We start from the raw sequence: 13,758 nt of genomic DNA, 5'->3' as shown, positions 1-13,758 counted from the left end.
AGTTTACCCTTATGCCTTTTGCCTTTTGTCACTGTCTCTTGAAACCTTGGGTTGGTGAAATAGTATGTGGCATATATAAGATTGTAGTCTACAGCTGCCTGAGTATAGATGGCACCATTTTCATGCTACCATGCTGGAAATCTATCCCTCATTTTTCTGAAAGTGGGAGTGATGTTATTCCTCTTGGAGATGAGCAGAGATCTGACCCCTCCACACTAATCTTCCCTGCCACTGCTCAGGGCTTGGTCAGCTTTCCCTCCTGCCTGCCTCCTCTGTGACTGTCTGGTCTCAGAACAGAGGCATGTTCACTTGTTGGCAGTGTAAGGAATTCTTAATGGGGGCAATAGGGAGGGCAATGCAAAGTGAAGCCGGAAGAGCAAGAGGATTTGTGGAGGCTGAGTCATCCTTCCTGCTGATTATTTTTGTACTAAAATAAAGAGATCAGATATCTTCTTGGGGATAGTTTTTTTAATCTTGTTTTTTTTTTTTTCTTTCCTACTCCCACACGACTTCTACCCAAGCTACATCACCCAGGTCAAAGAACTTTCTTGCATTCTCAGTCAGGTCAGAGTCAAATCCAAAAGTAATCCACTATTAGATCCCATGAATAATTTCTGCAGGCAGAAGGGTCTTTGACCCTGGTAAATGGGAAGGGTGATCTTCTTGGTACTATCCACTCCATAACTGGGAGAAAGGATCTTTGAATGAAGCCCAACTCTGGCAGAGCAATGGAACAGTTTCTGAAACAGACGTGGCTTCTGTACTCAAATGCTCTCTACCACTGAGCTATATCCCCACAGGTGTGGCATTTGAGTGTTAGCTTTGCTACATCTTTGTGTATCCTTGACACTACATCTTTGTATACCCTTGATATTCTGTGAAACCTTGAAGACTGAAGTTATAACATTTCATGGGATACCTTTACTATCTTTATAAATGGTATTGTTACCATTTATAAAATGGAAAGATCTGGAACTTTGGAGACAGAGTCTGACTCTGCCACTTATCCAACAATGATGCCATTTGTTTGCTCATTTTCTTTCCTCATTCATTCCATTGGTGTTTACTGTCCATTATGTGCCAGGACTGGCCTGTGCCATAAACAGTGAGAAAGATTAGGACTTAGTCTGGAAACTAAGAGACAGGGAGCAGTGAGGAAGCAAGAAGAAAATGTACTGGAAGCTGTGGTGGGAGAGATGAAAGTGCTATCGAGGCAAAGACCCTCTGAGATGTGGGTTAGGAAATGTATCTGAAGTCTCAAAATAAATAAAAGACAAATAGTTAATCAAGAAAAGAGAGGCTGAACAGAGGACAGCAAAAGGGAAGGGTCCACACAGTGGGAAGCACGGCACAGAGAGGGGGGGTAGAGCCTGTTATACGCATTTATTTTTTTATCCTTAGGAAAGCGAACATTCCAGACCTGACTGGGTTATTCTGAGAATCCAGTGAAACAACACAATGAAAGGCCTTTCTTTACATGATACCCAGCACATACATGAAATAATAAAAACCATTGTCCCTAAAAGGCTTTCAAGAGGATTGTGACAATCATCATAGCAGCTAACAATTACTGCAGTTACTAGGCCTGTCTGTGCTAAGCATTTGTAGACATTTTAACTTAATTCTCATAACACCCTTTGAGGTAGGCACTATTATTATCCCTATTTTAGAGAGAAGTAAGGCTTTGTCCAAGACATCGCAGCTGGAGCCTGGATTCCATGCCAGCCTACCCTTTCCAACTGCATCAAGTGGCCACCTGCTCAATAGGGAAGAAATGCCACAGAGCAAAAGGCAACCCTCACTCTCTCCCCACCCTCAGGCCATTCTGAGCACCCAGTAGAGACCAGCGGTGATATCAGAGTTCTCTAGACCTTTCTCTTTGCAGCACCAGTTGAAAGTGCTTTTTTATACTTGCTTCCTGGGCTTCTGATGGGACAGGCACTCACTGTGGCTATAGAAGAAGTCCTGTGTGTGCTTGAATATGTGCCTTCCAACCAGACAAGCAAGGCATTACAATAGAACATGCAGTTGTCCCTGTAGAGGGACCTTTCACATGTTCTTATGCTTTAGACTTTCCAAACTGTCAATGTAAGATTTAGTTGCAGTCACTGAAACTAAAAAAGAGAAAAAGAAATTACAGAGAAAAACATGTGATATTGTTCCTTTTCCCCTGTCCAGAGCAGGAGGACACACTGCATGCAAAGGTGTCCCTCTGCATCTGTTATCGCTTCACCTCTTACTTGGGTTCATTGTCTTCCACAGCCACTAGCTTAGCAACTGTCTGACCTTTCCCTTCTCTCTCCCCCAGAGAGAAGTCCCTCCTGTGCTTAGAGCCTCATCTTCCCTAGATTCCAGTTTCAGTCTGCAGTTCTACACAAGTGTAGTGATTTTTATGAGCTACTGAAACTAGTTCAAGTAAAATTGAGGGGAAAAGGTCACTACTGTCTTATGAGTACAATAACTGAAATACAGCTTCCATGAACACTCAAGCCAAGAAGGTCCAAAAGTCACAAGTGGGGGGGGTAGAAATCTCCTTGTCTCTAATGACACCAGCTTATACTTCCTCTCACCCTTCTTCCCAATTTAAATGACTTTCACAACTCTATAGTCCATCATTTATCTCATATCTAGATTCCTAAAATAAGAGGGGGAGGAGATGGCAATGTTCTAGAGAGAGAAGTATTAAAGGGGAGAGGGAAAGAAAAGAAATGACTAGTTTTCTAGAAGTGGGAAATGTGGACTCTTAGTCAATCTTTCTGTTAGCTCTAATTGGATTTAAGTCAGAATGGGACCCTAGATATTGGTTTTCTTGCCAGGACATGGAAATCCTTGGTTCAGATTAGTTTAGAATATCCAGACATTGATTAGACATTGATTCTGTAGGTTGCCTGTAGATGAGGGTAAGGAATACCTATCTTCTGTTTTCACACTTACCTATTCTTACTCACCTGTGAAATATTCAACTGTGGTGGTCTCTCAGCTACTGGACCACCATAGGGACTCTGGACCTGGCCAACCATTGCTGCTTCTTTGAGAAGCAGAAAGGACCTGATTCCAGAGGGTACCCCATCCTGAAAACAGCTAGCATGCTGTCCACTCTTCAAGAATAAAAACTTCACTTAACAAATGTTGCACAAACCTAGTGAAAACAGTGAGAATAAAAACCTCTAGATCCATCTGGTGTGTGGGATTGTACACATGGTCTCAACCCCCAAACTACCTTGCAGTTTAAGGAGACAGATCCTTCCTTCAGCCCCATTAATTCCTCTTTGCAGAAGCTTCTGCTTATTGCTTTCCTTAGTATTATCAGGATCTTGGGTTGTTTTTAAAAATGGAGGCCGTCTTAGTAGAATCTTAATTTACTTGAGCTAATACATTTATTTTCTGTCACTTTATTTTTGGTGTGATCATCCCTCCTCTGATGTTCAGCTGCAGAACTCTTTGAAGACAGATCTGTGTCTTGATCAGGGCCCAGAAACAGAGAATGTTCCTATCCTGTACATCTGCCATGGCATGACACCCCAGGTGAGTCATTCAAAAATGTGTGTGTGAGAGAAAGAGAGAGAGAGATAGAGAGAGAGACAGAGAGAGAGACAGAGAGAGAGACAGAGAGAGAGAGACAGAGAGAGAGAGATGGAGTGGGATAACCAAAGACCAAGCCAACACAATCTTTCCAAGCCCAGGGGCTTTACGTTAAGAATCTTCCCATCTTGACAGAAAGGGATCTGGGGGAGAGGATGCTAAGCTGTGAGGATCCACTGGTATAGAGAGTGAAGGGAGTTAAGAGTTTCTCTAGAGGAACCCTTGCCTCCTTTGAAATGACCAAGGATAAATTACAGTACAGGTCTGCAGCCTGTGATTCCTTTGAAGGAGGGATCTCACTGAGTTCCTCAAGTTCCTTCACATCTCACAGACCCTTTTGACTACCATTCCACAGTCTCAAGCTCTGCTCTGAGATCAGAGCTGGGGCTGAAGCACATCACCATGACATCCTTTAAGGAAAATGCCTATAAAATGTTATCATCACAATACCCCACCCATAGTCTACATTTCAGATATTTAAGAGGATATCAAGGCATGGTCAAGGAAAGTGATTTATTCTGCACAGTACAATGGTCAATCATTAACTACGAATGCTATCAACTGGCCTGTTGGAATTAATAACAGCATGTTTAGAAATGATTTTTATCATACTTTTCTAGGTACAAAGTGATTAAAAAGGATATTTAGATATTAAATATATATATATTTGTGCGCTGCCACCCAATATTTAAAAAGGCATTATCTGCCTAAACACACAATGGCTTGTGTCACCTTGAGTACATCATTGAGATTTCTCAAGATTGTCCATTGTGATCTCTGCCACCTTGTCCTTCCTACAGTCTGAACTGCTACAACCCTTTCTTTACTGGTCACCAAAGGTCAGGAGCATATACTGTCCTACAACAGGTAGTATAGTCTTCTTTATTATTACAAGTGATAGCACTTTTGTGAGTAACTCTCCATATATAAACTTTGGTTGACATATAATATATACTAAATAGACAAATGATAAGCCTACAAATTCAGGAACTCTTAGAACAAACATACCCATGTAACTAGCACTTGAATAAAGAAGAGCATTACTGCCTAACTTTGAATGTGCCATAAGTAGAACATAGAACTCTGTGTCCCAGAGTGGACAGTATTGTTCCCAGGAATGATCCAGGTTGGGAGATACAAGGCAATAATAGCTTAGAGAAGCACTTTTCGTTTGCTCATTTATAAAACATAGACTTCCAGAAGGACATAGAACGATTTATTTTCTAGAAAGGGAGAAAGAGACCAAGTAAGTATGGGAATGTCTACTCTAAAGTATCTGTTTCTACTATTGGTGTTATCCTGTTTTCCTATGTGTAAAGTATACATGCTGCTGTATGCAGTTGCAATTCATTCACTTTCATTATTTTGTAGCATTCTACTTTATGAATAGGCCATAGATGCTATATGTTCTACTATGGATGAACACTTGGGCTATTACCAGTTTGGGAGTGTTATTAATACTGCTGCTATGAACCCTTTGGTGCACATATCTGCTCATTGCATGGGGATTTATTCCTGGGAGTCATGTCTGTGAGTCATAGAGCTAACATTTGTTCACTTTAGTAGACACTGCCTGCACTAGGCCACTTGGACCTGGAACAAAATGCCTCCAGCCTGGTGGCTTCACAGCAGACATTTATTTTCTCACTGTGGTTGAGTTAGGAAGTGTAAAATCCCAGGGCTGACTGCTTTGTATCTAATGGGAGCCCTTCTCCTGATGATCCTTGCAGATAATCACCTTCCCTTTGTGTCCTTGTGAGGCAGGTTGGGAGAAAATGTACCTATTCCCTAGGGGTCTTTTTAAGAGAACTAATCCTGTCAAATCAGAAATCTATACTTAGGACTTCATTTAACCTTAACATGATCTGGGATTTTTTTTCAGCATAGCTATACCAGAAAAATCATTTTTTTCCCAAAAGAAAAGCAAAGACATGCTGAAATAAATTTTTATTTATTGGAAGGGTCTCCAAAGTATACTCAGGAGGCTCCTGTACCTCACTGATAATTCTTAGCCAACCTTGCCAATGGTTGAAAGCAAGGGCCCAAGGATTTCCTAGATCACCACAGCAATACTGGGGGCCTCTAGAGCCACACCTAGCAGTACTCAGGGTCTTCAGGTTTGTAGTCAGTGACTTTCAGAGGACCCTGTAGTACCCAGAAATGAACTCAAGTTGAATGTTTACAGAGTATGTGTCTCAGTCCCTGAGTCCCTAATGCAAAGATGATACTGGGGGATAGGGGTGAGGGATTTGGACTTATCAGCCATCTCCAAAAGAACTTTATTTTTTTATAATATTTTATTTAAACACCTTGGTTACAAACATGATTGTGGGTGGGTTTCAGTCATATAAGAGGACACCCCCCATCATCAGTGCAACATTCCACCACCAATATCCCAATTCTCCCTCCTCCCCACCCCGCCCCCACCTGTACTCTGCACAGGCTTTCTATTTCCCTCATACATTCTTATTGGTAGGATAGTTCACAATGTAGTCATTTCTCTAACTAAACTCATTACTCTTTGTGGTGAGGTTCATGAAGTGGGCTGTAACTTCCAGCCCTCCTCTTTTCCAAAAGAACTTTAACCACATAGCAGATACTTCACCCTGATGTTTTGTAAATTGATCTTAGATACAGGGCAACAGAAATTTGAAAAAGACTTGAATCTCCCTACCCATCTCCAAAGTCTCTCCAAAGTCACTCAAATCATGTAATTGGATTGTACTGGAAACCACCCAAATACATAGACTCAGTGTTCAGAGGTAAGGAGGTATGAGACCAGCTTCAGATCAGACACATTTCCCAGAACAGGAACATAGACAGACTGGGTCATAGCATGAATTTGTTGGGTCTGGCCTTCACAATGAGCTTGAAGAGCCAGAAAGAACTAGGTCATCCTGGATATGGGCTGTGTCCTGGCAAATGTTCATCCTTACAGCCTGGAAATAGCACAGGAGATAATCAATGGCTATAGAGCAGTATTGCTGTCTGGCAAGGAAAGTTTCAAGGGCATTACTACTCCTTAAAAGAATTTCTTTGGCTCACATAGAGAATAAAAAAAAACAGGGAGCTCAGGATATGTCACCTTTAGTAGTATAGATGATTCTCTGAAGGATACCATTTTGCGTTGACTTTGTACAAAACATTAAAAACTCTAATCGTGGGGCCGGAGAGATAGCATGGAGGTAAGGTGTTAGCCTTTCATGCAGGAGGTCATCGGTTCGAATTCGGCATCTCATATGGTCCCCTGTGCCTGCCAGAAGCAATTTCTGAGCCTGGAGCCAGGAATAACCCCTGAGCACTGCCAGGTGTGACCCAAAAACCACACACACACACACACACACACACACACACACACACACACACATACACACACACGCAAGCACACACACAAACCTTAGTGAAAAAAACTAATCGTATTCATGTGTGTGTGTGTGTGTGTCTGCGTGTGTATGTATGTGTAAGTTTTCCCTCTCTGTCAGACATCTATAGGCCCACTCTTCTTCAGAATGGCTCTTTCTAAACAAAGTGCTAGGCTTCAGACTGTAGAGCATGAAATTCTGAGGAAACAGTTCAAGCCACATACTCCCAGAGAGAAACCCTGTGACTAGAAATTGGATGTTGGCTGGTAAATGACTTGCTTTACTTCTCTCACATTTTCTTTGACTGGAAACATCCCTTTGATCCTACTTCTAGCAAGATGTTTTCTGTGTGCGAAAAATGGGAGGTGGGGGTGGGGAGGTTGGGATACATCCTATGGTGGTTATAGCTTATTCCTGTATCTGTCTTTTGGTATCATTTCTGGAGCTCATTTGGTGCCTGGGCTTGAACCAGAGTTAGATGCATGTAAAACAAGTTCCTTAAGTCCTATACTTACTTTCTTTCTGGCTCAAATTATTATTTACTCAATTGTTTAGAAAATTTAGAAATTTGTCTAAACCATTTCCATCTCTGGCATAGAAGAAAGAATATGATGACCAAAAATGTGAGTGGCTTTTCCCTTGATCACACTACAAGATAGAACTGACCAAGATAGATCTCAAGGGAGACCATAGTTTAAATTTGTTTCTCCTTCAGTTTCATTCATTCAGAAAACCTATGCTGGGTTATCTTTCATAAAGATCAATATTTGGTAAAGTTTCATTCCTGTGAAGAATACATTCAGTCTAGTGATAGCAATGGATTTGTAAAGCAACTTATAGTCTTGTCCCATGTGATGCAAAGACATAGGGACTCAGAGAGAAGAGAGTAGGCTAGAAATATGAGCTAAATTCTCATCTGTGATTTACCCTTTGAGAAATTCTTTTAATGTGGAGGGTTTTTCTTTTCCAAGTTAGTTCTGGTAGTTGTGATATTCCCAGTTCTTAAAGAGAGTCCTAGGGAGGAGAAAGCATTATTTAACTTAGAAAATTAGGGACCTTCTGTGGATGGGAAGACTGCTAATTGCCTAATGGGTGAATATTATTATTCTTTTCAACTTAACAGCAAATTTCTAGTAATCTTCAAAATAACTGAGAATATTAGCCCTACTTAGTGTAACAGCCTGGAAAAAAATTTTTTCTGATGAAAAAAATACAACAATGATAACTCCGCACAGGCTTTTTATTCAATCACTCATTCACTGACTCATTCTTTTTTTTTTTTGGTCACTCATCAAAGAATATTATTTTCTGCCACATATTGGGAGAGGAAATACAGCTTTGTCCAGGCTCCTGACTTGGATGCATCCTAGTGGAGAGGAAGGCAGGTACTTATTATAGTTCAGGCAACCTGCTGCTGCCTCAGACTCCCTTCATGCACACCTGTGAAAGAGAGAGCTGGGATTGAGGGATTCTGAGCTTTTTTATGCCTATATCTCCTCCTCCATTTTTTCTTTTTCCTTCTTCTCCTCTTCCTCCTGCTCTTCCTCCTCCTTCTGATACTTTCCCTGCTCATCTTCCTCTTCCTCTTCTTTTTTCCTTCTCCTCCTTCCATTTCTCCTCTTCATTCTTTTTCTTCTTCTCCTCTTTCTCCTCCCCTCCTATTTTCTCCTCCTATCTTTCTCTTCTCCTTCTCCTCTTCCTTCTCATCCTCTTCTTCCTTCTTTTCCCCATTCTCCACTTCCTTCTCCACCTTCTCTTTCTCTTTCTTCTCTTCCTCCTACTTTTCTTCTATTTTTCTTCCTTCTCTTCCTTCTCCTTTTCTTCTTTGCTTTCTCCTCTTCTCTCCTTTTTTAATTTTTAATTCTTGTGTCATACACAGCTGTTCTCATGGCTTACTGCCTGCTCTGTACTCAGGGATCACAACTGGTAGTGTTCAAGGTACAATATGCCATGTCAAGGATTTGAACCAAGGTTAGCCATATGCAAAGCAAGCATTTTACTTCTTGTACCATCTCGACTAATATCTTGTAGATTGTATAAGGCACAGAGAATGGGGTCACAGAAACATTTCTTATAGGAAGGGAAAATCTTGGCTATAGTAAAAGGAAGATGAAAGAGACTTTAATCTCTTCTTAAGTTTTTGAAGTACTAAAACTGTCACTTTATGTTCAGGGAGTACTCTTTTTACTCAAGGTATAAAGATTAAAGTTGAGATGAAAGACTTGTTCTATTTTTAATACAAAGATCAACTCCCTGTTAAATCAGGTATTGTGTTTAGGGAAAATAAAAATGTATAGAATTTTAAATGGATTTTGTTGGGTTGGGGGGACTTATTTTTAGTGCTCAGACATCTGTGCATACAAACTGAGAGAGTGAGAAGCAAGAATAGCTTATTGCTTATCTGCTGAGGACAGTGTGGCATCCTGTGGGATTACTAGAGGCCTCATCTCTGCATCCTTGCCAGTAGTGCAAGGCTTCTCATGGGTCCTTACTTTCACCTACAGAGCTGTCAAGTAGCATCTCATAAACCATTGAGAAAGTTTTATTTTGTGGTTTACAGACTTAAATCACCAGTCACTTCTGTGGCCTTTGGCAGATTCCTCTGTCTCTGTTTTTCATCTATAAATAAACCGAAAGGCTGGGAGGTTTTAAAAGCCTTCCCCAAGTTGACTTCTTGGCTCTGATGGGGTTTAACTGTGCCCTTGGGAGCCCTTCATGTGGCAGTACTGGCCAGACACCTATATGAAGATAAATGTTGGTGCAAGGCCTTGCCTGGGCCACTGTTGAGGTGGGGGAGTTTCACCCCATTCAGAATTCTAGGTGGCCCCTTCCAGCTTGGCTTTAATTCAGAACTCATTTGATAAGGTTATTGGATCTTTTATTGACAGACCTCTGAGTAACTGTGACTTCCCAGAGAGAGGGGGTTATCAGAGGCTGGCTCTGCAGTGGCTCTGCTCTTTCTGCACACCTCTCACTCCTCTCTGCCATGCTTTTTTTTTATTTATTTAAACACCTTGATTACATACATGATTGTGTTTGGGTTTCAGTAATAAAAGGAACACCACCCATCACCAGTGCAACATTCCCATCACCCAAGTCCCAAATCTCCCTCCTCCCCAACCGACCCCCGCCTGTACTCTAAACAGGCTCTGCATTTCCCTCATACATTCTCAATATTAGGACAGTTCAAAATGTAGTTATTTCTCTAACTAAACTCATCACTCTTTGTGGTGAGCTTCCTGAGGTGAGCTGGAACTTCCAGCTCTTTTCTCTTTTGTGTCTGAAATTTATTATTGCAAGAATGTCTTTCATTTTTCTTAAAACCCATAGATGAGTGAGACCATTCTGCGTTTTTCTCTCTCTCTCTGACTTATTTCACTCAGCATAATAGATTCTGTGTACATCCATGTATAGGAAAATTTCATGACTTCATCTCTCCTGACAGCTGCATAATATTCCATTGTGTATATGTACCACAGTTTCTTTAGCCATTCGTCTGTTGAAGGGCATCTTGGTTGTTTCCAGGGTCTTGCTATGGTAAATAGTGCTGCAATGAATATAGGTGTAAGGAAGGGATTTTTGTATTGTATTTTTGTGTTCTTAGGGTATATTCCTAGGAGTGGTATAGCTGGATCGTATGGGAGCTCGATTTCCAGTTTTTGGAGGAATCTCCATATTGCTTTCCATAAAGGTTGAACTAGACGGCATTCCCACCAGCAGTGGATAAGAGTTCCTTTCTCTCCACATCCCCGCCAACACTGTTTATTCTCGTTCTTTGTGATGTGTGCCATTCTCTGGGGTGTGAGGTGGTATCTCATCATTGTTTTGATTTGCATCTCCCTGATGATTAGAGATGTGGAGCATTTTTTCATGTGTCTTTTGGCCATTTGTATTTCTTCTTTGTCAAAGTGTCTGTTCATTTCTTCTCCCCATTTTTTGATGGGATTAGATTTTTTTTCTTGTAAAGTTCTGTCAGTGCCTTGTATATTTTGGAGATTAGCCCCTTATCTGATGGGTATTGGGTGAATAGTTTCTCCCACTCAGTGGGTGGCTCTTGTATCCTGGGCACTATTTCCTTTGAGGTGCAGAAGCTTCTCAGTTTAATATATTCCCATCTGTTAATCTCTGCTTTCACTTGCTTGGAGAGTGCAGTTTCCTCCTTGAAGATGCCTGTAGTCTCAATGTCCTGGAGAGTTTTGCCTATGTGTTGTTCTATATATCTTATGGTTTGGGGTCTGATATCGAGGTCTTTAATCCATTTGGATTTTACCTTTGTACATGATGTTAGCTGGGGGTCTAAGTTCAATTTTTTGCAAGTGGCTAGCCAGTTGTGCCAACACCACTTGTTGAAGAGGCTTTCCTTGCTCCATTTAGGATTTCCTGCTCCTTTATCAAAAATTAGGTGATTGTATGTCTGGGGAACATTTTCTGAGTATTCAAGCCTATTCCACTGATCTGAGGGTCTGTCCTTATTCCAATACCATGCTCTTTTGATAACTATTGCTTTGTAGTGTAGTCTGCCATGCTTTTTAAGGGGATTTATGACCTCCACAGAGTGACAAATGGACCACCTTTCAGGAAAAGCATACATTTGGACACAGGGGCTAGTTTTGCTCCTGGCTCCTGGTGATGGGATAGTGATTCATGCCTCCAGTACTCATTATGTGAACACCTGGGATTCGGGTCCCTGAGATAGTAGGGGAGCTCTGTGATACTATAACCCTGAGTTTCTATTGTACTTCATGATATGAGCCGGTGTCACTCATAGTCAAAGAAGGCTGGGTGGGATGAGTGGGGCAGATGATCTAGGGTTACCCTATTTTCCCAGCACCCCAGTACTAAAATAGCTTCCTGCATCTTTTTAGTCCTTTTTTGGTATTGATGGATAGGAAACTCATGTTATACCTGCATCCTGGGTTGATACTTCTTCACACACACCACCTACATCCTGGATTAACCACATAAACTTCATCAAAATCATAAAGGTTAGGCAGGAATTTAGCTCCTTACTCATAGATTTCTCTACCTCTAGATCCTTGCAGTGGGAACTTGATTTTACCCTCTGGTTGTGCCACTGATTTGGAGAAGGTAGCCAGTATACTTCTGATTACTAAAAGGGTCCAGTAATAGAGTTGTTAATTTTTCAGTAAGTGAAGGTTGAGGCAGTTTCCTGACAAACTCCTCCTCCTGGCAGCCTGCTCAGATGCAGAGTTGTACTCAGCAACCTTACGCCGAAGTCTGATTCTTCATTCAAGTAATAAAATTAAAATGTGTTGTTTTTGTTTTTTAACTATCTACCTTTGAGACAAATGAAAGAGATGAATTGAAAAATGTACAAGACACTTGATCCTATGCCTGATGTATGCTAAATCTTTAGTCAATGGCTCCTAATGCTGTTTCTATTGGTGCAGTCAAAGGTTGTTTAGTGATGTTTCAGTCAGTGGTGACCAGTGGTCTCAGGCATATGGAGTAGGTGCATGTTTGGCTTCACCATCCATGGCAATATTTTGTGATGTTCATACAACAGAATCATCTCGTAAAGCCTTTCTTTACTAAATAACACATGACTATATTACTTGTTATTTATCAAAGTGAAGGTCTGGCAGTCATTGAACCACTTCTGGACCCTGTATATTTCATTTTGTTTGACTTGATTTGGGGACCACACTCAGTAGTGCTTAGGGGTCACTCCTAATGGTACTTAGGGAATATTGTGTGGTACTGGAAATCAAACTGAATCAGCAAATGCCTTAACTCCTTAACTATCTCTCTAGCCCTGGGCCCCATATTTTTCAAAAGAACCATGGGTTAGAGGCTTGGTTTGTCTCTTTTATGGGAATAGAAATCATATTTTTTTCATCCTCATTTTTAATAAGAGTCATGCCCAGTATTGCTGGCAGTACAAAGCACTTGGTAGTGCTCCAAAGGCCAGGTTGAGCCAAGGATAAAACTCAGGTCTTCACATATGGTAGACATATATTCTTATATGAGCCAGAGCCCTAACTCCATCCTAGCCATCCTTGAAAAGACCAATAGTGTGGGGACAGAATGGGAAAAAGTGAGAAAATTCTCCCATTAGAGTTTCTTCTGACAGGGAGTTTTGAGGGCAAATGGAAGCTAGCTTGCCTTCCATTCGGCCTGGCTTTGTAGTGAGATGTTGGGGCTCCTCTGACTTCAAGGGCTGCGTGCAAGCACACACACACAGAGAGAGACACACACTTTCCTAGAGATCCCATAACTCAGGATCTCACCTGATGGTTAGGAAAATCTGTCTCCAGGAAGTTTCACCATCAGAGCTGTGAGCAGGTAGAATAGGAGCTGAGAGTTTAGTCATTAGAGTGCTCATTGTATCTCATCTCAAGCAAGAGAGAAATGGCTCTGATCCGCAGAAGGTCTTTGAATGCCTCCGTGTGCATCCATTTGTGGGGAAGTGGGGAAGGGGCAGAGTCCATGTAAGTAATCCACTGCTTTTGTGCCGAGTGCCCTCCCTCTGCAAGTGACCTGAGTCCTTTGCCATTCTTCATGGTTGTTTCTTAGGAGGTCAACACTGGCCGTTATTGAGTAGTTCTTCAGTGTGGGGGACTGTTCCACTGAATACATGGTTCTGTCCATGTGGGGCTAAGGCATTCCAGTGCTTTTTCAAAGGCATCCTACTTCTGAGAACCTGATAAAGGATTGTAATACAGGCTCTGGGTATTTGGCTGGTAGCACGGAGTGGGTTTGTCTGAATAGTGTTTATATCAGGGAGGCTTAAGGATATGCTTGTCTGTTTCAAAAAATTTCCTAAGTAGATGTGTTCAGAATATATCATGGG

The 13,758-nt window shown here is 41.4% G+C and overlaps 1 protein-coding gene across 1 annotated transcript in view; it reads left to right on the top strand.

Moving 5' to 3' along the window:
* Positions 1 to 13,758, top strand: part of GALNT18 (polypeptide N-acetylgalactosaminyltransferase 18) — a 345,921-nt gene that overhangs the window by 294,648 nt on the left and 37,515 nt on the right. Inside the window, exon 9 of the mRNA XM_049781017.1 lies at positions 3,430 to 3,525. Within this exon, the coding sequence (XP_049636974.1) occupies positions 3,430 to 3,525 (96 nt within the window). The remainder of the gene's footprint in view (positions 1 to 3,429; positions 3,526 to 13,758) is intronic.

Source organism: Suncus etruscus, chromosome 9, assembly GCF_024139225.1.
Source record: "Suncus etruscus isolate mSunEtr1 chromosome 9, mSunEtr1.pri.cur, whole genome shotgun sequence".
Lineage (NCBI taxonomy): Eukaryota > Metazoa > Chordata > Mammalia > Eulipotyphla > Soricidae > Suncus > Suncus etruscus.
This window is presented reverse-complemented; position numbering and strand designations above follow the sequence as displayed.